The sequence below is a fragment of the Hyla sarda genome, chromosome 1 (assembly GCF_029499605.1).
Source record: "Hyla sarda isolate aHylSar1 chromosome 1, aHylSar1.hap1, whole genome shotgun sequence".
Taxonomy (NCBI): domain Eukaryota; kingdom Metazoa; phylum Chordata; class Amphibia; order Anura; family Hylidae; genus Hyla; species Hyla sarda.
The window spans coordinates 207,226,299-207,250,855 of NC_079189.1; the positions used below are offsets into that span (position 1 = coordinate 207,226,299).

Genomic DNA, 24,557 nt, shown 5'->3' on the forward strand with positions numbered 1-24,557 from the left:
AGAAGGAGCAGTCTGTAAAAGAAGGTGTACAGTATAAGAAGCCGTCTTCTTATGGCACTATTTTTAGTGAAAATTATAGTTAAGATAGGAATTTTTGTGATGTATTACAATTGGTGGACACTGGATAACAGCAGGTAATAGGGACACATGGGGTGGCAATAGACATATAATTGAATAGGGTGTTTGTTTAGGTAAGAAAAGGTATGAAGGGTGGTGGAAATCAAACAAGTCAAAGATTGCTGAACAATAATCTCTGCAGACAAGGCATAGCTGAAAGAACTCTTTATGGTGGTCTGGAACAGATGCAAAAGCCTGAAAAAGCCTGAAAAAACTATTTCAATCAGAGAAGATAACACCTGGATGTAATTTTACTGTAACACATGGTATTCAAGTATATTGCCAGTGCCCAGATCCCCGCAACTTCTTTTTTAGTTCTGATACCTTGAGATGGGACACTGTTGCAGACAGTGATTGGATAAAAAGGTGTGCCTTACTGGAAAGCAAGAAACAGTGAGGAGTGGGGGACTATACAGGTCCGGGCAGGAGCACTATGTAGAGGAGGTGGGGAAGGGATGAAGATCTCTAAAGTCCAGGGAGGTGATTAGGTCCATCCATGGGGACCAGATAGCTGTGTGCCTATCGATCCTGTGGTGAGACTCCGCAATCAGTTCCTCCATTCTATGTAAGTGAGCTACCTCCTGAAGCCAGGACGAGAGAGTCGAGGGGTCGAGGATCTCCAAAGGAGGGGTATGACTGTCATTGCTGCGAGGAGTAGAAAGCGTATCAGGGGCTTGGCCCCCCTGGGAACTGAGACTGGGAGAATGGAAAGGAGCAAAGGGACAAGATCTAAAGTCAAGTGAGTAGCAGTCATACGGTGGATCATGTCTAGTACCTAGGACCAGTTGGAGGAAAGTGCAGGACACGTCAGCTAGATATGTTGGATAGTCCTGCCAGGCAGACCACAATGCCAACACGTGTCAGGCAAAGAGGAATAGAAACGCGAGAGGAGGGCCGGAACCCTGTACTACCTGGTGAGCAGTTTGTAATTAGTTTCCTGAGCCTTATATGATACAGAAATTTTATGGCACGTGGACACAGCCATCATTCACTCCTCATCCGTCAGAGTGTGGCCAATAGCTGCTTCACAGCCAAGCCAGAATGGAAGCAGAGATTCCTTAAAAGAGTCCAGGAAGATATTGTAGATTACATTTACTGGACCTATGCCGTCTTCTATGAGTTCCTAGAAATGACACAGTCGTCGTAACAAATAATAGCCCCTCATCAAAACTGATATTGTATCATTTATTTCACTTGTTCTTTTGGAAAATCTTGATGTTGTATTTGCATAACCATTTTATTGTATTTTAACATACTTTACATGCATAGATGTATAAAGATTATTTGTATATATGAATGCACACTACCATGTATATGGATACATATTTGCATTTTAGAACAAGTCCCACCCTATCTGGTCCACTATATTATTTATCTATTTACTGTTGTCACCTATATTTGTTATAAAAAAATATGTTTGACATTATATATAGACCTTCTTAGTCATTGCATCATATATATTAGGACTCCTGCCTTATCGTCTTTAAACATTTTTTTTTACATTTTAATACTAGTCCTGCTTGCCTAGATAAATGTAATCTTAGACTATGGCCACCTAAAAAGAGCAAGAAACTACTGTAAGCTCTTCTCACACAGTGACATGTATCTGTAACAGAGTGGATTGAAACGGTCGTCATCAGATATCTTTCTTACTTGGTGTTTTCCTATATTTTAATGTCAAGAATAGAATTGCAGACATTTGCATTCTTGCTGTAAAATATAACTGGAGGCTTCATCCAACTTCTTGTGGAGGTTGACAAGTGTAAACAGCTTAAAGGGGTACTCAACTGGAAAATATTTTTTTTAATCAACGGATGCCAGAGAGTTAAATAGATTTGTATATGACTTCTATTAAAAAATCTTAATCCTTCCAGTACTAATCAGCTGCTGTATACTACAGAGGAAGTTCTTTTCTTTTATAACTTCATTTCTGCCTGACCAGAAATACTCTCTGCTGACACCTCTGTCCACGTCATGAACTGTTCAGAGCAGGATAGGTTTGGACTGTTCCTAAAATGGACAGTGGTATCAGCAGAGAGCACTTGTGGTCAGACAGAAAGAAAGTTCAAAAAGAAAAGAACTTCTGGAAGGGTTAAGATTTTTAAATAGAAGTAATTTACAAATCTGTAAACTTTCTGGCAAAAATGTTTTCAGTGGAGAATCCCTTTAACTAGAATGTATTTATATGTTTTTTGTTGTCTTTTTGGTCTTTTAGTTTACAAGCTAGCAATTTCTATACATGTTTCTGTGCTATGGTTTTTGGCCCTTAGATTTAGATTAAAAGTAAAAAAAAAAAAAAAAGCAGTTTTACTCCTACCAGTAAACTTACTGAAATTAGCATTATGTGCGGTATAACAGGTATCCACTAAATGTTGTTACAGGTGGGTATTGTGCTGGGATGGAGCCGGACGTTAATCTGAGCCATACTTCCTGACCATAGTTCAGTTCTAACAAAGCATCTCCTGTCACCATCCTATCACTGTACATACTACTGTTAAGATTTTCCGACTGAAAGGCAATCTTGTCAACCCCATCAACCACTAAATACCCAGAAACACGATGACTGTATGATTCAATGGTAAACTTAAAGACATATACTCCAAGGTATGGTACGAGAAACTTTCCAGTGCTGGGTGCATACGATGAGCCATAATTTACATATAAATTGTTGAATCTAATTGGTCCAGGAGAAGTCATTCCGTATGTATGGGAAGCTGAAAAGGCCACCATTGGTGCATAACGGTAGGATCCTTTTGAGAAATCTGTGGAAAAATATATGCATTCTATTATTGAGACGTTATATATTTTTTTCTTTCAATAAATCAGGTTAGAATTTTAATCCTATATTGTCTTTATTATTCCGGTCTAATGAATTGGGGACATTTAGGGTATATTCACATTTGTCAGATTTGTTGTAAACATTTCTGCAATTGAAAACCTATCCTGTATATGTGAATAGTATTTATTAGGGTAATATTGCTTTGGGTAGCACAAAAAGGGATTATTACTTTTCAAGGCCACAAAAAGAGATCATTACTGTTTTGCAGCACAAAGGTGGACTATAACTTCAAGGAAATTATTACTATGGGTGGGCATAAGGTGGTAATATTACTGTGAGAGCACAAAAAGGGGGACAGCTATTTTTCTGTAAAGGCCATACAATGTAATATTATGTGGGGAACAAAGAAGGGTCCTTTTACCGTGACACATAGACATAAAAAAGGATGTATTGTTAATATTGTGTAGGGGCACAAACTGGAAAACTATCACTTTTTGAGGCACAATTGGGGTATTATTATTATGGAGAGAGAGAGTACTATTACTGTGGAGTGCAAAGTAAAAAAAGTTTACTCTGTGGGGGCGCTGATGGACAGCAATGGGAGCAGCATCAGAATGGGGAGTTTCACTGTATACAAAAATAGACGTAATCGTGATGACATTTATTTATGACAGTTTTAAAGCCAATGTGTTGCGGAAAATGGTAACTGTCATACTGAACTGATAGATCATAAATTACAACAAAACTGATAATCTCTCTTAAAATTTCTCTAGAACCAAAAGTGAAAAACAAAAATATATCACTGAATTGTAATGTTAGGATGTGTACTTGCATACTATTCACTTTAGGACTGGGCTGGAGTTTCCAGGGTCCACCTAAGAATATGAGTCTACCGGTAAATGTACAGTCACTGTTGCATTGAAGACCTTGGGGAAGGGCTAACTATTCATTGGGGAAAGCGGTCAATTTATTTGTGTCCAATGAGAAGGAGGTTTAAATTTCCTGTGTCAGTTGGAAGAATAGAAGAAATGTCCTTATATCAGTTGAGAGGTGGAAGGCTAAAGGCTGTGCATCCCTTCTAAATCATTTTTTTGTGTATACAGTTGCCATACAGACTTCTGTGGTAGGCCTATGGGGTAGGGGTAATGTAGTCAGGGTATTGTTTCGGTATATCAGGGGTTAAGATTAACCCTATAGTTCATGACGCCAGACTGAGGCCTAGTTTGCTGAGATAATTCTCTGGCCTATCGCCGCCCTTCCCTGTAACGACAGGTGCATATGAATAATGACTGAAGGTCCAGAAAATAGTTGAACTTGAACTTGGATAAACTTTACTTAAAGGCTTGCGATACATCTAATGAACAGTAACAGTCTCATCAATACAGTATCTATACACTTCAGTGACTGGCAGTTGTTGCGGACCTTGACTTGTGTCATAAGTCTCTAGATTTAGGGTTAACTGCGAAGATCCGTCCGGATTTAGGGGATTGATACGGTCCGGTGATCTTGCAGAGTGCTTAGGGATTGATACACTCACGGTTTGGTAACAATCAGCCGTTGCCGCAAGGCTCAGGCCTAAACTCACTGATGACAGCAGCCCAGATCCTTCTCTCATGAAAGCCCGGGAACAAGAGAGCGAGCTATGGCCGCCACTCCCTTATATGGGCAGGGGCAGGGCCGTTTTAATTGGTCCGAATATCTGTCACTCACTGTTACAAGGAACTGTGGGTGCAATACGTCACAGGGACCTCCAAAGGTCCTTAAGCAAAAACCATAGAGTTTACCTGATCACGTGACCGGTCCTGTTACGCTCCGTACAGGTAATTAACCACTTATATACATTTGTACAATTATATTTATATAAATCCTGAGTAAACTGTAAGATAACTAATATCTAGATGAGAGGGGACAAGGGGTGGACTAAATAAGAAGGACCCCGACGTCCTAGGGACTCTGGCTATGGGGACCTATATACAGGAACCGTATAGGATGTGGTACCGGGACACAACACTTCCATGATAACAGACAACAAATAAACCTTTTGTAGTCTGTCCCTGCAGACATAATCCCATCCATTCCCTTCCTACTTCTTTCTAACATATATTTGGTACATAAATAGTAAGATGGCACATAAGAGGAAACATGTCTGCAGGATCTGCTGGGTATGTTTGTCTGTCATGGAGATGCATACATATGCACTGCTGCTTTTTTTATTGAGGAAAATTTGAAAGATATAAATTGTTGTCTGGGGAGTCATGAAGGGAGGCTGGACACTTCACAGAAAAGGATATTCTAGCACTCAAATGTTCTACTGTCTATCACATATTAAAATATGGTCTGATGAAGCTACCATAGTGCAGTGAAACGCGTTGCATGATGGTCCAATAAAGCTACTCTTTTACTCTACGTGGTGGTTCTGATCAGTGTCAGTCAATTCCTGTCTACTCTGAAATGTGTTCTTTAGAAATGACCTTAGAGTCTTTTTATTAACTATTGTATAGATATATGTGCAGTATTTGATATTCTACCATGACTTCAGTGACACAGTACTATATAAAAGGTATACTGTGTCATAATCTCGTGCATCAGTATGAAACTGCTCTAACAGACTAAGGTTTCTCTGATCCACCTTAAATGTAATAGCAAACTGTTTTTCATAAACTCCTGTGTTTGAGTCAGTCATTTCTATTCTTATCTTTCATGCCTACATGATATACAGCATTTACCTTTAGTGTCATACATAGATTAAAGAACACTTGCCTAATGACTGAGTATTGTCATCCGACATCTTTAGACTGCAATTTACTCCTCCAAAGGGATGGCGACATGCGCAGGTAAAGCCTTTTAGGTCATTAATGCAAGTTCCACCATTCAAACAAGGTCCACTACTGCAGCTGAAATATCCATCTATTGAGAGAATAAGCAGATTAGAATTGTCTTTATAGTATACATATAACATGCCATCATTATTTTTGCTTTTTTGATGATGTAGAGCATACAAACTCTGTGCAGATGTTGTCAATGGTCTGATGAGAAGAAACCATGTTGTCAAGGGTCAGATTAGAAGAACCAATGGTGTCAGTGGTCAGATTAAATGAACCCAAGACTTCATTAGTGGGGGTCCATATGCTAAGACCCCCACTGATCCCTATACCAAGCAGGAAGAACGTCTCAGACCAAGCAGTGTTTTTCCACAGTGTCTCTGCACTTCTGAAGAAAGGCTCCTTATAAAGCCTTTGGGTCCATTTTCACTGAGCGCTGAGACAGTGGGAAGAAACAGTGGTCAGCTGGGTGCATCTTCCTGCCCATTCTTACGATTGGTGAGGTCTCAGAATGTGGACCCCCACCAATGAAAACTTTTGACATGTCTTTATGACATGTCAAAAGTTTTCTGGAATGCCAGTTTCACTTAAAGGGCCCAATCACACTGCAGAGTTTCTGCTAGGAATTATTTGGAGCAGATTGTGCAATTGGCGCCACATGGAATTCATCTGTGGAAATAGGTATAAGAAAGAAAAACATTCAACAAATGGGAATTCGCCATGGAGTTCGTGTTCATTTCATTTTTCAGTGGAATCCGTATTGCAGAATTTCCACATTGACACCAATGTTCTCTTCATGCAGCAGAATCTCCAAGTGGAATTCAACTTTTAGCTGCTTCCAAGACATCACATTGGTGCAAGACCTGGGACACTGCTACAGCCAGTGAAGCAGCTCCTTTCAGCTTGGAAGTAGCCACAAACAGGGAGCAACAGGTAATCAGAAGTCAGTGGACCTGGAAGTTTCGACCAGGGTGAGTATGTCTTTTATTTTTAGGAGCTCTTTAACAACATAACATTTGTTACATTTGTGGAATACCCTTTAAATGCTTCCATTATTCACCTTAAATGCTTACATTACTCACCTTGATCTGCTATATCAGTGTTTCTCTGACTACGACCAATGGTAGATGAAGTTGGATTTATCATCATCTTTTTAGGTGGAACTGTCTTCTTAACAGGGGCCTTCATCTGTTTTTGCAGTTTAGCAATGTTATTTCTTACATCAGATAGAGAATTATCAACATAGGAAGTTAGATTAGAAAGAAATGTTTCCATTTTTATTTCCACTAAGGAACGAATCAGCTCCTGGAAACCTTGCTGTAAATGTGTGATATTTGGCTGGGCAGCTTTTATTAATCGGGGGACACTCTCATTAACTTTCTTGACAGTAATGAACATGGTTTGACACAAGACCTTTGCCTCATTGGCTGTTTTATTTAGTTGTGGTAAACTTGATGACACTCGTACCGACTTAAACTCAAGGGCTTTAATTCTTGAGTTTACATCCTGTGGAACATTGTTTTTTAAGATTGTCTCATCCTTTCTATTTCTTGAAGGAAGAGTAGGGTTAGCCAGGATCATATTTATTTGGGATTCTATACTTTGCACATGTGATTGGCAATTGTTTGCCTTAGTTTCTGAAAACTGAAGTTTTTCCTCCATGTGGGTTATGTTTAGTTGATTTTGTTCCAGTATGACTTGCAAGGCATTTATCTTTTGAGAAAGCTCAACATAAGTCAACAAGTTTATGTTATGTTCATTAGAGACCTTAGTATAATGTAAAGAATGTTCACGGTCCTGTCTACTTTGTCCTGATACTCTGACCAGATTCTGCAAGGTTTCATTCAGTTGTGGAATGGCCAATATAACATTTTCCAGTTTCTCATTAGTTGCATTATAGTAAAGCTCGGCTGCATTTTCCATGTCCGATATAGATGATTTAATTACAAAATTATCATGGATAGAATCAACAGCATTATTTATGATATCCATAGTGCTATTGAGACCATCTTCAACTTCCATAAAACACTCGTTGAGGCGCCTTTCAAACATCTGTGCCTGAGCGTCTGCTTTACTACGAAGTTCCTCCTGTCCTTTAGAAAGTTCTTGCATTCTAGAACCTAAATCATTGAGGAATTCTGTAATATTCTTAATCTGGTTGTAAACCTCACCAATTTCTGTCCTTTGTTCATATTCAGTTGTCATGCGAAATGGTGCCCCCCTTTCTAATAAGGGTTGCAGTATTTCCATGTCATAACACAAATCACTAATTTTCTCATCCATCTTATCGATCTTGTCATCCAGAGGAAGGATCACATCAGATACAGTTTTGTTTAAGACGTACATGTTCTCTTCAGCTCCCTGTAACTGCTTCTGGAAATCGTTCTTGCAAGATGAAAGTCTGTCTTCGCAGGCTTTCTCAATTGATTCCTTCTGAAGATCCAACATTATTGTTAGGTTATTGATTTTGCCGTCCTGTGAATTAATATCATCATACAGTTGAAGCATCATCAAATTCTGTTTTTTTAACCTTTCTTGCAAAGTAATAAGATAGTCAGTTATGTTATCTTGCATGGGGCTGCTTTCTACTGAGACGGTTGGTTCCTTTGTTTGTTCCTCGGTTAACATTTGACTATGAATTTCCTTTATTTTGCTCAATGTGTTATTCAGTGACTCATAGTAGTCCCTGTTTCTTGATTTCTCATGTTCTAATTCCTTCTGTAGTGCTGAATGCTTGTCCTCCATTTCTTTAAAAGAAGTAGTACAAACAAAAGCCGTATATTTTAAAGTCTCAACTCTGTTTTTTAATTCCACCACATCATCCATTGTTGCCTTGTTCTCATCTTCTAACACACATTTTTCATGGGTAGAAATGATAGTATGATTCAATGTTTTCACAAATTCCTTGGTCCTTTCAACTTCAAGAGATATTTCAGACATACTTTTATACAGCTGAGCTACTGTTTCCTTCATGTCTCCCTGCAGCACTGTCAACTGCTCCTTAACAATTTCTTTTACTAGTTCTGTAATACTCTTCGATTTCAAATCTAAAATAAAAGAAAATATTTAAGCTCATTATATTTTGTTGGTACAGGTTGGTAGTGCGGGGAACACTGGTGATAATGATATTTACCAATCCCTGACCCCATCGCACTGTTCGCCCATTATTCTTCACATTCCGGCAGCAAACTTGGCTCTAGGAGCATGCTGATGTCACCACTGCAACTTTCCCAAGCCTGCCCGCAGCAGGACCGAGCGAGGAATCAGCAGCCATGATGGCAGCTTACTTCTGGAGCTCTGCCTCTGTACAAAGCCTGCCGCTCGAATAAGAAGCATAACAGGCAAACGGAGCGTCAGATCAGGGATAGGTAAGTATCCTTATCAACAGTGTCAGCCTGTTCCATCAGGTCAGTGCGGGTGACACCGGTGACAGATTCCCTTTAACACAATCGTATACCAATACTAACTAATAACGAATATAATCATGATAAATAATGCATCCATAGTACAAAGGCATTGAGATATAATCTGAACATTACCAGACATGTCTACATTTTTTCCCTCACTCAAAAAGACTTTGAGATAAAGAAGGTAAATAAAATAGGAGATATAGGGAGCATGCGCAGAAAAACCACAACATTAAGCAAAGGAGCTTGTTGCAGTAAGATTCAATGCAGGTTAGCATTACAAGATACAGGCCCTTATTTACTAATAAGTGGAGTGGAGTGTAGGTTTCTTTGTGGGTTTTAATTCCCTACAATTAATTTTCCACAGTATTTACTAAGCTTTCCCTACAGTTTCCACTTACCCTACACGTTGCTTTTTTTTACACATGCTCTGACCTGTAGGGTTTTCCTCAGCTGAAATCCACCACATTTTCTGTGGAAACTTTAGTAAATATGTTGGGATTTTGTGAAAATGTCGGGAACACGCCCCTTTTCTGTGACCACGACCCCTTTTCCTGATGGTCACACCCCCTTTTTGGGTTTTCTTAGCAAAGTGGAGAGTTAGTTGGGGTTTTTTCAATTCAGGCGCAATTTCAGGTGCAAATTCAGGCGCAGACAGAATTTCAGGCGCATATTCTGGCGCAGACAGAATTTCAGGCGCAATGCGCCCGAAACTGGCGCACAACCCGACAAAACATGTCGGGTTTGCAATAGTAAATGAGGGCCACAGAGAGCAAGTAAATAGTCACTATGTAGAGCTTGGAAAAGCAATAAATAAAAATGCAAGCTTTAATAAAAGGCAGACAGGGACATAGTATTATCTAAATGGACAACTTAAAAAAGAAAAAGGGGATCAACATAGAATAAATAAAATAAATCAAATAGTGATGAGCGGCAATGCCCATATTCAAATTTGCGATATTTCGCGAATATATAGACGAATATGCGCATATGCGGAAAAATGAATATTCACAATTTCGAACATATAGCGAATATATTTGCAATATTTGCCAATTCGCTAATTTACCATATTCGCGATAAAAATTTGAAATGCGAATATTCATGCCCAACACTAAAATCAAATCAAAGGGTAAAGAACACATCAACAAACAGCCAGGAGGACAAGGGCCATCTTCAGCCAAAGGACAGAACTAAACCCATCACAGTTGTGCACAAATAGTGTATGAAAAACAGAAGCCAGGTGATGCCTACACTATATCATGATGGTTAAAGTACAGAGGTAAACTCAGGAGCGGAGCTGCAAGCGGGGATGCTGGAGTGCGGCTGTGAGCAGAAAGGCTGCAGTCTTGGGCAGGGGGGCTATGCCAGATTTTCCAGTCCCCTACATGGAGTCCTGGAGGTTGCGCATGGAGGCCTGGGCTGCCACTGAATGGAGCTGTGATTAGACAGTCAGCTGCCCAAAAAAGTTAATGAGAAGTACCAGCGGGAGCAGGAGTGCTAGGGTATTCGTCATGAAGCGATTAGTGAACGTCCTCCCCATACAGGCTGCCAAAAGTCCCATGTTCGTCATAGTAGCACGGAGGGCTAAAAAGGTATGGCCAGACTCCAGCATGGTCATATGCGCCCATATCTACTTTTTAGTTTACTTTATTGTTTGTTTGCAACTTGACATAGAATAAAATAGTGTTAAGTATTTTCCTTTATAGAGTTAATTCTATTTATCTAAGTTGGTTTTGATTCATATTTACCTTTCAGGAATGACGGCAGATTTTTCTCCTTATCAGCTTCATTGATTTTTTCTTCCAGAGAATATAATGTTCTGTGTACATTGTTTAGGCTGGATGAAATATTTTCAGCATTTCTTTGGAGAAAGATTAGCTTCATTTCTTGGCTGTAAATCTGATCCGTCAGTTTTTGCTGCAGTGCTTTACATCATGTTGTATAACAATAAAACAAAAGCTGTTAGTTTACTGTAATGGGTCTAGAAACTCTCACAGAATCGTTGACAGCAATTCTCAGCTCTCCCTTTATCTCTATATCAATTTAGAGGGGCCTTAGCTGAAGTGTTTGTGCAGAGATAAGTGGCAGATGATTGTCTCTGACAGGCCAGTAAGATATCTAAAGACATTTTTGCTTGAGCTATTGCTTACAAACCACTGACAAAAATATTGGTAATAGAGTCATAAAAAGCACATTGGGCATCACTTATCATAAAGCAAGTGCTCAACTAACTGATTCTATTTCATATTCCCTGTGTAGTGGATACGGAAAGTGTTGAGGGTAATGCTGGTTGTAGTAGTCCTTAATTTATATGTCATGTGGTGTTCTTCTGTGAACCTCACGATTATCTTTTTGTCAATGAAGCTGATCCTCATGAGACGATATCCTCACAGTGTGGACAGAAACAAGAAGCAGGGACAGTGACTTGACTGTAGACTTAGTTAGAAGACATGTGAATTGCGTGTAGGTATGCCCAGCAGTAGCAAACCTAGGGCCAACTTTACTTATCCCCTCAGCAAGTGCGGAGCTTAGAGACACACACGTGGCTTTGGCAAAAGTCAGGCCAGAATGTTTTATAACCGTTTTAGTTCCTCCCCTTTTCCCAGGGAAGGAGAGTTGGACTAGGGACTGACAAGAAGTGTCATGTGACTTAAGCATAATTTTCCTGTGTACAGTATATACAAGATAGGTTAACCCTTGACACTTCACAAGACTTCAGTGTATGCAATAAATTAAAGGGGATAAGATGTATGATCGCAGGGGTCCAGCCGCTGGGGACCCCCACGATTTCGGTGTAGCTCCCGGCATTCTGTGCCGGGCGCTGCCTCCAAGGTGGGATGGACACAGCCCTCACGCCACCTCCCATAGACATGAATGGAGGGGCATGGCTTTATGTCACTAGGGGGCCTGTCCGTGACGTCACATCCCTGTCTTGGAGGTAGTGCCTGGCACAGAATGCCGGGGCTGCACCGAGATTGCGGGGGTCCCCAGCGATCATACATCTTATCCCTTATCCTTTGGATAGGGGATAAGATGTATAAAGCCGGAATACCCCTTTAAGTGCAATGCACAAAAATACATTTGCAAGACTCTCCAGTATCTGATATATCTTTTATGCATTAAAGCTAACATTTAGACATTCTTAGGATGGTAGCTGGAACAGTCCAAATGGGACATTACACCTGTCCCAGATGTATGCACATATATGCATAGCGCTTTTTATTAGTGTTTTAAAAGATGCTGTGATTTGAATGAGGTGTTCTTTGCACTCTGTATGACTTTTTATTTGCAAAGTACATGATTCAGATATGTACGCTTACAGGTCTTTGTGTACTGTTAGCCCCTTTTGTATACATATTGTGCTATTTTATTATTAGCATATTCTAGACTTGTGTAAACACTATATTGTAGAACCTCATTTCCTCAACAGTTTGATCTGGTTGTATCTTGTACAGGGTCCATTAAACATAAGGCCAGGCCTGATTTTAAATGATGGTGAGAACATATTCCAGGATCCCCTTTTTACAGATCCTACACTGTTTGCAAACAAGGAACTACAAGGGTGTCCTATTTTCATTTTAGCAATGGGACCCCCTTTCCGGTATCTGTGTCCCTGCCTGGCAGGGCAACTACTCTACTGCTTCCTGCCATGTGACTACTGTGTTCTGCTTTGTGGCATATCATTTACGCTCTCTATCTCCCCCTACTGTTGCCGCACATTCTCTCCACACTTCACAGCCATGTCTTTCAAAGCCTCAGTACACTAGACTTCTCTGGCCTCCCCTTTTACCCTGTTGGAGATGAGGTGACTTTTCTCAAATTTTACACCTGCTGGGTGACATGAAGCTCCCAACAGTCATTGTGCTGGGAATAATAAAGGGAGACTCTACCAAGAAAACCTGACTACAGGGTAAGCATTGTAGTCAGGATCTGAAACAAATTGACCCTGGAATTAAAAGTGACTAAGGCGGTAAAAGCGGTAAGTAAGATTCACTGTACAGTATATTACATGTAACAAAAAGTGGCACATTGTGCATATTTGACAAATTCTCATCCAGACACTGCAGAAAACAGTCACCAGAAATCCAAACATGCTCAGTTTTTCATAGCTGTTTGCTTTTGCTCCCAGAAACTTGCATACCACAATAGGATCCCATTCACTTTCATTAGGTGCAATGTAGTCAGTGTGTCACTGCTATCTTTGGCTGTGCTACATATGTCATGACCAAAGCACTAGCTACTAGTATGGTTATTATTACCATGTCCACTTATCTCTCTACCTATAAAGTGTTCATGTGTAGTTCTTTTGTTTTACTTGTTTATGTTACTATTTTGGACTGAAGCATTTCTTACTATTTTGGACTGAAGCATTTCTTTGGATATTATGATTCATAGCAGTTTTTCAAAAATTATAAACAATGTATGTTTTTTTTTCCCAAAAAGAAACACCTTTCGGAGGTAAATGAAAATGACAGGTCTCAGTCTCAATACATTACTATAGATATCTAAAGATATGTGATGCTCTACATCAATATATCATTGTAATTATGGCCTACATTACAACTACATATTTCTTCTTCAACAGACACTTTCAGAACTTTAGAAAATAAATAAATAAATTCATAACTAAATAAATACATACATAAATAAAGCCATTATGTATAGTTTGAAAGCACAGTAACATAATAAATAGATTTACCTGGGTCATATGTTGATGTTCTCTTATCTTCTGTATCTACTGCATTTACAGCAACACTGCTTTCTGCCTGGCTCCTGTGCATCTGTTTTTGAAGTTGCTGAACTAAACCAAAGTAATAATTTTACATTGTTGTATATTTCCTTTAAATCAGTAAATATTTTCAATCAACTGATGCCAGAAAGATATATATATATATATATATATATATATATATATATATATATATATATTTGTAATTTACTTATATTAAACAATCTTAAGCCTTCCAGTACTTCTCAGCTGCTTTATGCCCTCGAGGAAGTTGTGTAGTTCTTTCCAGTCTGACCACAGTACTCTCCACTGCCTCACTAGTGTTGAGCACGAAATATTCTAAATACAAATTTTTACCACGAATATGGGCACTTTGCAATTTCGTAAATATTTAGAATATAGTGATATACATTCATAATGACGAATATTAACGTTTTTATGCAAATATTATGTACGAATATTTATGCAAATATTGGCACTTCCAGACTGGACACGGATCCCTCCCTTTTTTTAGGCAAAAGAAATAATTGTGCATGCGCACTATGCAAATTTCATTACGAATTTTGGCATGAAAAAAAAGAGAACGAACATAGCGAATATGCGAATTTGGCAAACATAGGACAAATATTTGTCCATATATTCGTGAAATACTGCAAATTCAACTATGACCCCTTTAGAGTTAAACCTTTAAGGAATCTGCTGCTAAAGTTTTGGTGCCAAATACAACCGCACACCTTCACAGGTCTTAACACGGGTTTCTGCCCATATGAACGAGCCTTTAGGATAGAAAAAAAAGGATGACATGAAAGAGAACCAAACCTTTTTCTTTGCATTGCTCTCCGCTGTACCCTGGACAGCATTTCCATTCCAATGATGTCACTATTTTATGTTTCAGTCTATACGTAGGCTGTGAGATCATTCGACTCCTGGGTGACAAAAGTGGTAATAAATTATTTCCAAAACTGCATGATGATTAGGTTCAGGCTCATTTCATAACATTTGCTCCTGTAATATTTATAGGAAAGTCTCCCATTATTTTCTATGGGCTAAATATATGTCAAGTTGGGAAATGTTAGCTTATGTTTTTGTGCATTACAACATGGATACCTTTCAAGTATTTAATATATTAGTGCTTCATACTATTATAGTATGCACTCCTAAAAGGAACCTTTTTTTCTCATATATTGGGAGTCAGTGTGGTGCCTGCCACACTTTGGCCTACGCTAACATTTTTTGGCATATTCTCTTTACCAGTTTATCCATTTGCATAAAACACAATTTTTGGACACCCTTTATTTACACTTTAAATATTTTTACAAAATACAATCAAACCTTGTTGGTGATGTCTTGTGAAATAGGCTTAACATCTTATTCACATGGCTGAATAAAGAAAACTGTGAAACCTGATGTTGCATCATTCAAGAAGAGATACATATTATAAATATTCCATTACCAAACCTTGTTCCCAAGTTAATACTAAAAGTCCCTGGGTTATTTTTTTTATTGCATTTTTATTAATGGTTTAAAATGTGACATTGAGTCATTTGATCTTCCTTTTAATATATGCTGCACATTCAGAGAATAGCTTTTAGGGATCTGATGTGTTCATTTCTCTGAATCTCTGCCACTATGCCTGTAGGACAACTGTCGCCAAAGCCTATACCTGTGAATAAATAAGTGAAAAAGTTTCACTTCTATGATCAGTGCCTACTTTATTTGTCCAGAGCGGGTATTCATATTAAAAAGACGGATAGAAAGATTTTCACTTTAAAGGGGTACTCCACTGCCCCAGCATTCATAACATTTAGTTCTGAATGCTGGGTGTGGGCTGCGGGGTCGTGACTTCATGGGAATGCACCCTCCCATAGACTTTCATTGAGGGGGGTGTGGTGTGACATCGAAAGGAGGCGTGGCCATGATGTCACAACCCCGCAGCCAGCTTTTGGAACTAAATGTTCTGAACACTGGGGCAGTGGAGTACCTTTAAGTAACTTGAGTAACTTTAAGGTTAATTTACAAGAGACAAATATGCCATTGATTTTATATTCAGATTTATGCAGGTAGAACCAACAGAAGCAGGCAACTGGATGAAATTTTTTTAAATTGTCAACCTTATGCTGCATATATTTTCCACCCAGGTATAGATTATAAAATGTATACTATATAATATCATATAACATAGTCAATGTACAAAATCATCATATGATAATATATAAATTAGAGCTTACTCACTAAACAGTGAGCACATACCTCACAGAACAAGCTCCCATTGTCCAGGCACAGGGATTTGCTCCACTTGATACATATGTTTCCGTATTTTCCATTACGACAGAAGGTGAGAGTCTCGTATGGACATATGCACACCAGTTTCTGCAGAAAGATTAACAGAAATAACTTCATAAACAAACAATACTGTGTAATAATTTCTTCATGCATATGCAGGCATGTATTTCACTTCAAGTCTAACTCAATATTTAAACTTTTATTAAGACTTTTGATGGTTGTTATTGATCCTAATTTACTGTAATGGTACACTTTGCTGTCAAATAACCTCTTAACAGGAACCTGTAAGGCTGATTTCACACTATAAAGGGGAGCGGGCGGCATGCTCCACAACCCTGCGATGTAGATCGTGTGTGTGTTTTACTTTTATTTTTAAATACCCCGCTCAGCTGGGTTTTTAAAGTCATTATGAGGATTGTAAATGTACATACATTGTAAATGTATGTATGTTTAATGCCCCCCGCTGCGCTAGCTATGTATAATGCCCCCCGCTGCGCTTACATATGTCCCCCCAGCAAGCGCATACATAAATCCCTTGCAGGGCTATCTGTGAATACTATCAGCAGCACATCATGCTGTTTGCCGGGAAAAGCAGTGCAATGCAGCCCGCTTCTCGGCCAGCAGATGCGCTGCTGATAGCATGCTATTCACAGATAGCGCTGTGAGGGACAAATGTGCATAGAAGCGCTGCAGGAGGACAGATAGATAGTGATATGTATCTGTCCCCCTGCAGCGCTTCTATACACATATGTCCCTCACAGCGCTATCTGTGAATAGTATACTATCAGCAGCACATCTGCTGGCTGGGAAGTGGGCGGCATTGCGCTGCCTTACCCGGCAAGCAGCATGATGTGCTGCTGATAGTATACTATTCACAGATAGCGCTGCGAGGAATTTATGTATGCGCTCGCTGGGGGGGACATATGTAAGCGCAGTGGGGGGCATTATACATAGCTAGTGCAGTGGGGGGCATTATACATAGCTAGCGCACCAGGGGGCATTATACATATAGCGCTATATGTCTGGCCCCTCACTGCACTAGCTATGTATATTGCCCACTGCTGCACTACCTATAGATCTTGCCCTCCTGCAGTGCATAAGGGCAGCCGGGGAACGCAGCGCAGTGTAGTGCAACATTACAATCCTTGTAATAATGACCTTAAAAACTCTGCAGGGAGCCCTTAATGGCCCCTCGGTGACGGCAATTCAGGGCTCCAGGCGGGGTATTTGAAAATGAAAGTAAAACACACACACGATCTACATCGCAGGGTTGCTGACCATGCAGCCCACTTCCCTGATTGATAACTTTTGATCGCATTGGGGTCTCAGACGTGAGACCCAGTGCAATCAATCCCTCAGCCCCTGTACTACTACCCCCAACATGGAACATACTCTGTTTCGTGATGGGGGTAGTAGTAGTACAAGCATTAATCTAGCCTCCCCAGACTCCCGCGACCTGGAAACTACTACTCCCATCAAAGAAACAAGTATATTCCATGATGGGAGTAGTAGTAGCCCCACAGCACAGCAAGAGTTTGCTGATTTCACTCCTTCTGAGCATGCTCAGAAGTAATAACGGTTGAAAAATGGATATTAAAATTGGGTGCAAACAGATGATATTATATCATCCATTTGCCAAAGATTTCAATGTTAAATTTTTCCTATCCGTTTCCATGCCGTTATTTTTGACGGGAGAAAAAATACTGCAGGAAACGGGTGCAAACGGGTGATAAAGGATTGTAAAAAAATCCCATTGACATTAATGGGATTATTTTACAGCCGTTTGCAAACCGTTTAAAAAATATCAAACGGATTGCAGAACAGGCATACATTTACGGGGGCAGACGGCTGTGTGAACAAGCCCTTATAAGGAAAATGGACATCCCAAATAAATGATATATTGATTTACATATACAATATGTCTACTTTATGTTTGCATCATAAAGTTGACATGTTTTTACTTTTGGAAGACATCAGAAATTCAGCAGCAATTTTAAAATTTTTCACAAAATTTTCAAAATCTTAATTTTCAGGGACCAGTTCAATTTAGAAGTTGATTTGAAGGGCCTTCATATTAGAAGTGCCCCATAAATGAACCCATTATAAAAACTGCACCCCTCACAGTATTAAAAATGACATTCAAAAAGTTTGTGAGCCCTTTAGGTGTTTCACAGGAATAGCAGCAAAATGAAGGAGAAAATTCAAAATCTTCAATTTTTACACTCGCATGTTCTTGTAGACCCAGTTTTTGAATTTTTACAAGGGGTAAAAGCAGAGAAACACTCTAAAATTTGTAAGCCAATATCTCTCGAGTAAGGAAATACCTCATATGTGTATGTAAAGTGCTCTGTGGGTGCACTGGAGGTCTCAGAAGGGAAGGAGCGACAATGGGATTTTGGAGAATGAGTTTTTCTGAAATGGTTTTTGTGGGCCATGTCACATTTAGGAAGCCCTTATGGTGCCAGAACAGCAAAAAAATAAATAAAATTAACACATGGCATACTATTTTGGAAACTACACCTCTCAAGAAACGTAACAAGGGGTACAGTGAGCCTTAACACCCCACAGGTGTTTGATGACTTTTTGTTAAAGTTGGATGTGTAAAGGAATTTTTTTTCACTAAAATTCTGGTTTTTCCCCAAATTTTACATTATTACAAGGGGTAATAGGAGAAAATGTCCCCCAAAATGTGTAACCCCATCTGTTCTGAGTATGGAAATACCCCTTGTGATGACGTCAAGTGCACTGCGGGCGTACTACAATGCTCAGAAGAGAAGGAGTCACATTTGGCTTTTGGAAAGCAAATTTAGCTGAAATGGTTATTGGGGGACATGTCACATTTAGGAAGCCCCTATGGTGCCAGGATAGCAAAAAAAAAACACATGGCCTACTGTTTTGGAAACTACACCCCTCAAGGAACGTAACATGGGTTACAGTGAGCCATAACACCCCGCAGGTGTTTGACGGCTTTTTGTTAAAGTAGGATGTGTAAATGAAAAAATTACAGGGGTAATAGGAGAAAATGCCCCCCAAAATGTGTAACCCCATTTCTTCTGAGTATGGAAATATCCCATGTGTGGAAGTCACGTGCTCTGCTGGCGCACAACACAATGCTCAAAAGAGAAGGAGTGCCATTGAGCTTTTGGAGAGAGAATTTGGTTTGAATAGAAGTCGGGGGCCTTGTACATTTACAAAGCCCCCTGTGGTGCCAGAACAGTGGACCCCCCCACATGTGAATTTTGGAAACTACACCCCTCACATAATTTAATAAGGGGTGCAGTGAGCATTTACACCCCACTGGTGTTTGACAGATCTTTGGAACAGTGGGCTGTGCAAATGAAAAAATACATTTTTTCATTTACACGGACCACTGTTCCAAAAATCTGTCAGACACCTGTGTAAATGCTGACTGTATCCCTTTGTATATCACTTGAGGGGTGTAGATTCCAAAACGGGGTCACATGTGGTGGGGGTGCATTGGTCTGGCACCATGGGGGCTTTGTAAACACACATGGCCTTAATTCCAGCCAAATTCTCTCTCCAAAAGCCCAATGGCGCTCCTTCTTTTCTGAGCATTGTAGTTTGCCTGCAGACCACTTTACATCCACATATGGGGTATGTTCTTACTCAGAAGAAATGGGGTTACAATTTTTGGGGGGCTTTTTTCTATTTTCCCTTGTGAAAATGAAAAAATGTAGGGTAACACCAGGATATTAGTTGAAATTTTTTTTTTCCCATCCAATTTTAGCGAAAATTTGTCAAACACCTGTGGGGTGTTAAGGCTCATTATACCCCTTGTTACGTTCCTTGAGGGTTGTAGTTGCAAAAATGGGTCACACGTGGGTATAAATTTTTTTGTGTTTATGTCAGAATCACTGTAAAATCAGCCGCCCCTGTGCAAATCGCCAATTTAGGCCTCAAATGTACATAGTGCGCTCTCACTCCTGAGCCCTGTTGTGGGCCCGCAGAGCATTTTACGCCCACATATGGGGTATTTCCGTAATTCCGAAATGTAATTACATTACAAAGTATGGGGCAACACCAGCATGTTTGTTTTTTTAAGATAACAGGCTGGTGTAGACCCCAACTTTTCCTTTTCATAAGGGGTAAAAGGAGAAAAAGCCCCAAAAAATGTGTAACACAATTTCATACGGAATACGGAAATACCCCATATGTGGCCCTAAACTGTTTCCTTGAAATACGACAAGTGAGAGAGCGCCATGCGCATTTGAGGACTAAATTAGGGATTGCATAGGGGTCAACATAGGGGTATTCTACACCAGTGATTCCCAATAGGGTGCCTCCAGCTGTTGCTAAACACTCCCAGCATGCCTGGACAGTCAGTGGCTGTCCGGAAATGCTGGGAGTTGTTGTTTTGGAATAGCTGGAGGCTCCTTTTTGGAAACACTGCCGTACAATATGTTTTTAATTTTTATTGGGGAGGGGGGGGCAGTGTAAGGAGGTGTATATGTAGTGTTTTACCCTTTATTATGTGTTAGTGTAGTGTTTTTAGGGTACATTCACATGGGTGGGTTTACAATGAGTTCCCTGCTAGGAGTTTGCGATGCGGCGGAAAATTTGCTGCATCTCACACTCAGGAAACTCACTGTAAACCCGCATATGTGAATGTACCCTGTACATTCACATGGGGGAGCAAACCTCGAGCTGTTGCAAAACTACAACTCCCAACATGCACTGACAGACCGTGCATGCTGGGAGTTGTACTTTTGCAACAGCTGTAGGCACACTGGTTAGAAAACCGTCAGTTGGGTGGGTGCATCCAGCTGTTGCAAAACTACAACTCCCAGCATGTGCTGATCGCCGAAGGGCATGCTGGGAGATGTAGTTATACAACAGCTGGAGGTACGCAACCACAACTCCCAGCATGGCGAGACAGCCGTTTGCTGTTCGTGCAAGCTGGAAGTTGTAGTTTTGCAAAATTTGAAGGGCCATGGTTTGGAAACCACCGCAATGTGATCTCCAAACTGTAGCCCTCCAGATGTTGCTAAACTACAAATCCCAGCATGCTCAGACAGCAAATTGCTTCTGAGCACTATACAGTGGTCTCTAAACTGTAGCCCTCCAGATTTTGCTAAGCAACAACTCACCACTTTCATAGTCGCAAGTTCGCCGCACCAGGGAGAGGATCACCGCCCGCCACCGATCGGTGTTGGTAAGTTACCTCCACCACTTCCGGTCACACCACAGTTCCCCTGTTCTGCCCTGACCACCGTGAGTGGGCAGAATGGGGGAACTGAACTTTAACCCCCCCGCCCCCAATCTGCTATTGGTCGGTTGATTCTGACCGACCAATAGCAGGGATAGGAGGGGTGGCACCCCTGCCACCTTACTCCTATATCTTCAGGGGGATCATGGGTGTCTTGGATAGCCCCGATCCCACTTATTTTCCAGGTCACTGGGGACCCGTATGACCCGCAATTGCCACAGATCGCCGGTCTGAATTGACCGGCGGTTTGCGGCAATCACCGACATATGGGGGGGGGGGTGGGAACGAAATTCCCACGGGCGTGCAGTTACGCCCTGGGTCCTTAAATGGTTAAAGAGCCGTTTCAATGTTCCATTATGAAAACCCTTCAAATTGTCCATTAAACAACCGTTACAAAACCCCATTAAAGTCTATGGGATTTTTACATTATCCGTTTTAACCCATCATAGCCCGTTATTAATAATGAATGTTATTTGTGACGGGAGAAAAAAATGATACATGCACTATTTTTCTCCTGTCACAAAATAACGTCCATTATTAATAACGGGCTATGATGGGTTAAAACAGATAATGTAAAAATCCCATAGACTTTAATGGGATTTTGTAACGGCCGTTTTCAAAACAGAACATTATAACCGCTCTTTAAAATGGAAGAATTTTATAGTGTGAAAGCAGCCTAACCTGTTTCATGCTGCACAAACCAGGGGCAGCATGAAACAGGTACCCTGAGAAGGGTCACGGAACATTATGTTAATTTACAGATAGGAAAATTGCATCACTCAAGGCAGATGGGGTGGGGAACAGAAGCATGACCACCCCAGGCCTTGACTACTAAGCCAGGTTTTTTATACTATGATTTTTCTGAAATGCCTGAGCATTCTGAAAAGCTGTCACGCCCCCTCCCATAGGCTTGCATTGAGGGGGGGGGCGTGATGTCACACGGGGTGGAGCCTTGACGTCACAACGCTCCGGCCCCGTGATCGACAGTAATCAAACCCAGAGCGAACACGCTCTGGGGACTGATTTTAAACGATCGGGGCCCTAACCCCTTTCTGCTGCAGCCAGTTTGGTCCTTCCTGACGGTGCCCTAACTTTTAGGTCTAACATGTATGAATTTATCTGGAAATAAGTTTGTCATGCTTTCACTTAAACAAGTGATACTAACATACCAGTCTATAATAAATTCTACCCAATGTGTTTAAGAAATATATATTAAATGGAAACAACATTTTTGTTTTTGTAACAATTCATATTCCAATAATCCTAAATGTATTGTGTATAGTATATTAACTACACCATTTAATAGAAAGGTCACAGACCCAGATTAGTGACAAAAGAAAAATAAATAAATGTTACTGTTTGTAAAATATTATACAGTATATTGTATAGCTCTAGACATTCAGAAATAGAAGCATAGGTGAAAAGGAAAAAAGCAATATAATCTTTTTTATGACACCTAGAAAAATGAAACAGAAAACAATTTGGCCTCAAAGAAATCTAACTTTGAAAGTCATTTTCTTCATGTGAGTGATTTCTAATAGGAAGATACCCCAAGGCTTTGTAAAATTAATTCCATTAAAACTGTTAAATTATTCAGGAGGGCATCATCAAATCTCCTGGTATAATGATTTCCCTCTAATTTGGTATACAGTCTTATCTCTTGGTAGACAGTATCATTACATTCATTATTAACAAATCATGTTACTGGCATATTCATGATCAATGGGAATGCAGGCAGTTCTTTGTCTTCAGAACACCTGCCACAGGAAACGGAATTCTAATCTCAGTATTGAAGGCTACACCGCGGATATTTTTTATCTTATAAAAAGAAGTTGACAGACGATATTGTTTTATCTTTTACGCCCCAAGTGACACGATTTGAAAGTTTTGTTTAAACAAACTTCAATGAATAAACTTACATTTTGAAAGAGGACCTATTTGGTTTTGAAACGACACAAGGAGTGTAAGCGGATGAAGTTATAAGACTTTTTCTCAAATACGTATCATTGATAAATATGACGATTTCAGTATTACAGGGAAACAGGTTTCACTTTCATTTTAGCAGAAAGAGATCAAAATCAGATGAGTGGAGTCTTGTGATCAGTTCATGCAACGACTCAGAGTAAGTAAATCAGTTCAAAGAATCCGTATCTATTTATTATTCATCATTGATTTGAAAAAAAAAATGAATCGAAAACCTGGTGACTTAAAGGGGTACTATCCAAAGGATAGGGCATAAGATGTCTGATCGCGGGGATCCCGCCGCTGGGGACCTCCACGATCTTTCCTGCAGCACCCCTGTCATCTGGTGCATGGAGCGAGCTTCACTCTGTGCCTGATGACTGGTGATGCAGGGGTCAGAGGATCGTGATGTCACGTCCTGCCCCCTCAATGCAAGTCTATGGTGAACACCATGCCCCCTCCCATTGACCTGTATTAAGGGGGTGGGGTGTGATGTCATAAGGGGGCTGGGCCGTGACATCATGATCCTCCAGCCCCTGCATCGCCAGTCATCAGGCACAGAGCATGCACCAGATGACAGGGGTGCTGCAGGTGAGATCACAGGGGCCCCCAGCAATCAGACATCTTATCCCCTATCCTTTGGATAGGGGATAAGATGCCTAGGGGCACCAATGCATCTAATGGGCAAAGAATCATTAAAAATGCAAAACAGGCATAAATTGTATACTTTATATAGAATATTATTCATGTAAGGCCCCCTTCACATATATCTGTTGTCTGGCAGTGTTTTCCTCCAGCGTGCACCGGAGGGAAACTGATGGTAGAACTGATCACATTCATTTAAATAGGACAGTTTAAAATTGATTCAAAATTGAGATGCCGGATGGTTCAACACGCCAGATGGCACCGGACAGGGGTACGCAGCTTGCTCCCTCATAAAGCCATGCTGATTTGGAGTCATACATTAATTTTCATCAAGATACTCCAAAATAGTATCCCTTAGAAAACCCTCAAACTATTTACATACAACAGAGGTTAAACTAACAGGCCTATAATTTTTAAGGTCATCTTTTGACCCCTTTTTAAATATTGGCACCACATTTGCCATGTGCCAGTCCTGGAGAACAGTCCCTGTCACTATAGAGTCCCTGAATACCAAAAATATGGGTCTGTCTAATACATTACATAATTCCTTTAGAACACGGGGGTGAATGCCATCTGGACCTGGTGA

At 40.3% G+C, this 24,557-nt stretch overlaps 1 protein-coding gene across 1 annotated transcript in view; it reads right to left on the reverse strand.

The window, feature by feature from the left end:
* Positions 1-2,102: 2,102 nt before the first annotated feature.
* The window catches only part of MMRN1 (multimerin 1), a 96,288-nt gene continuing 73,833 nt past the window's right edge, over positions 2,103-24,557 (reverse strand). The window contains exons 2-8 of the mRNA XM_056551836.1: positions 16,105-16,224; positions 14,674-14,780; positions 13,825-13,926; positions 10,874-11,050; positions 6,801-8,765; positions 5,657-5,803; positions 2,103-2,879 (exon numbers count right to left, since the gene is read on the reverse strand). Coding sequence (XP_056407811.1) covers positions 2,458-2,879; positions 5,657-5,803; positions 6,801-8,765; positions 10,874-11,050; positions 13,825-13,926; positions 14,674-14,780; positions 16,105-16,224 — 3,040 coding nt within the window. The 3' untranslated portion in view covers positions 2,103-2,457. The remainder of the gene's footprint in view (positions 2,880-5,656; positions 5,804-6,800; positions 8,766-10,873; positions 11,051-13,824; positions 13,927-14,673; positions 14,781-16,104; positions 16,225-24,557) is intronic.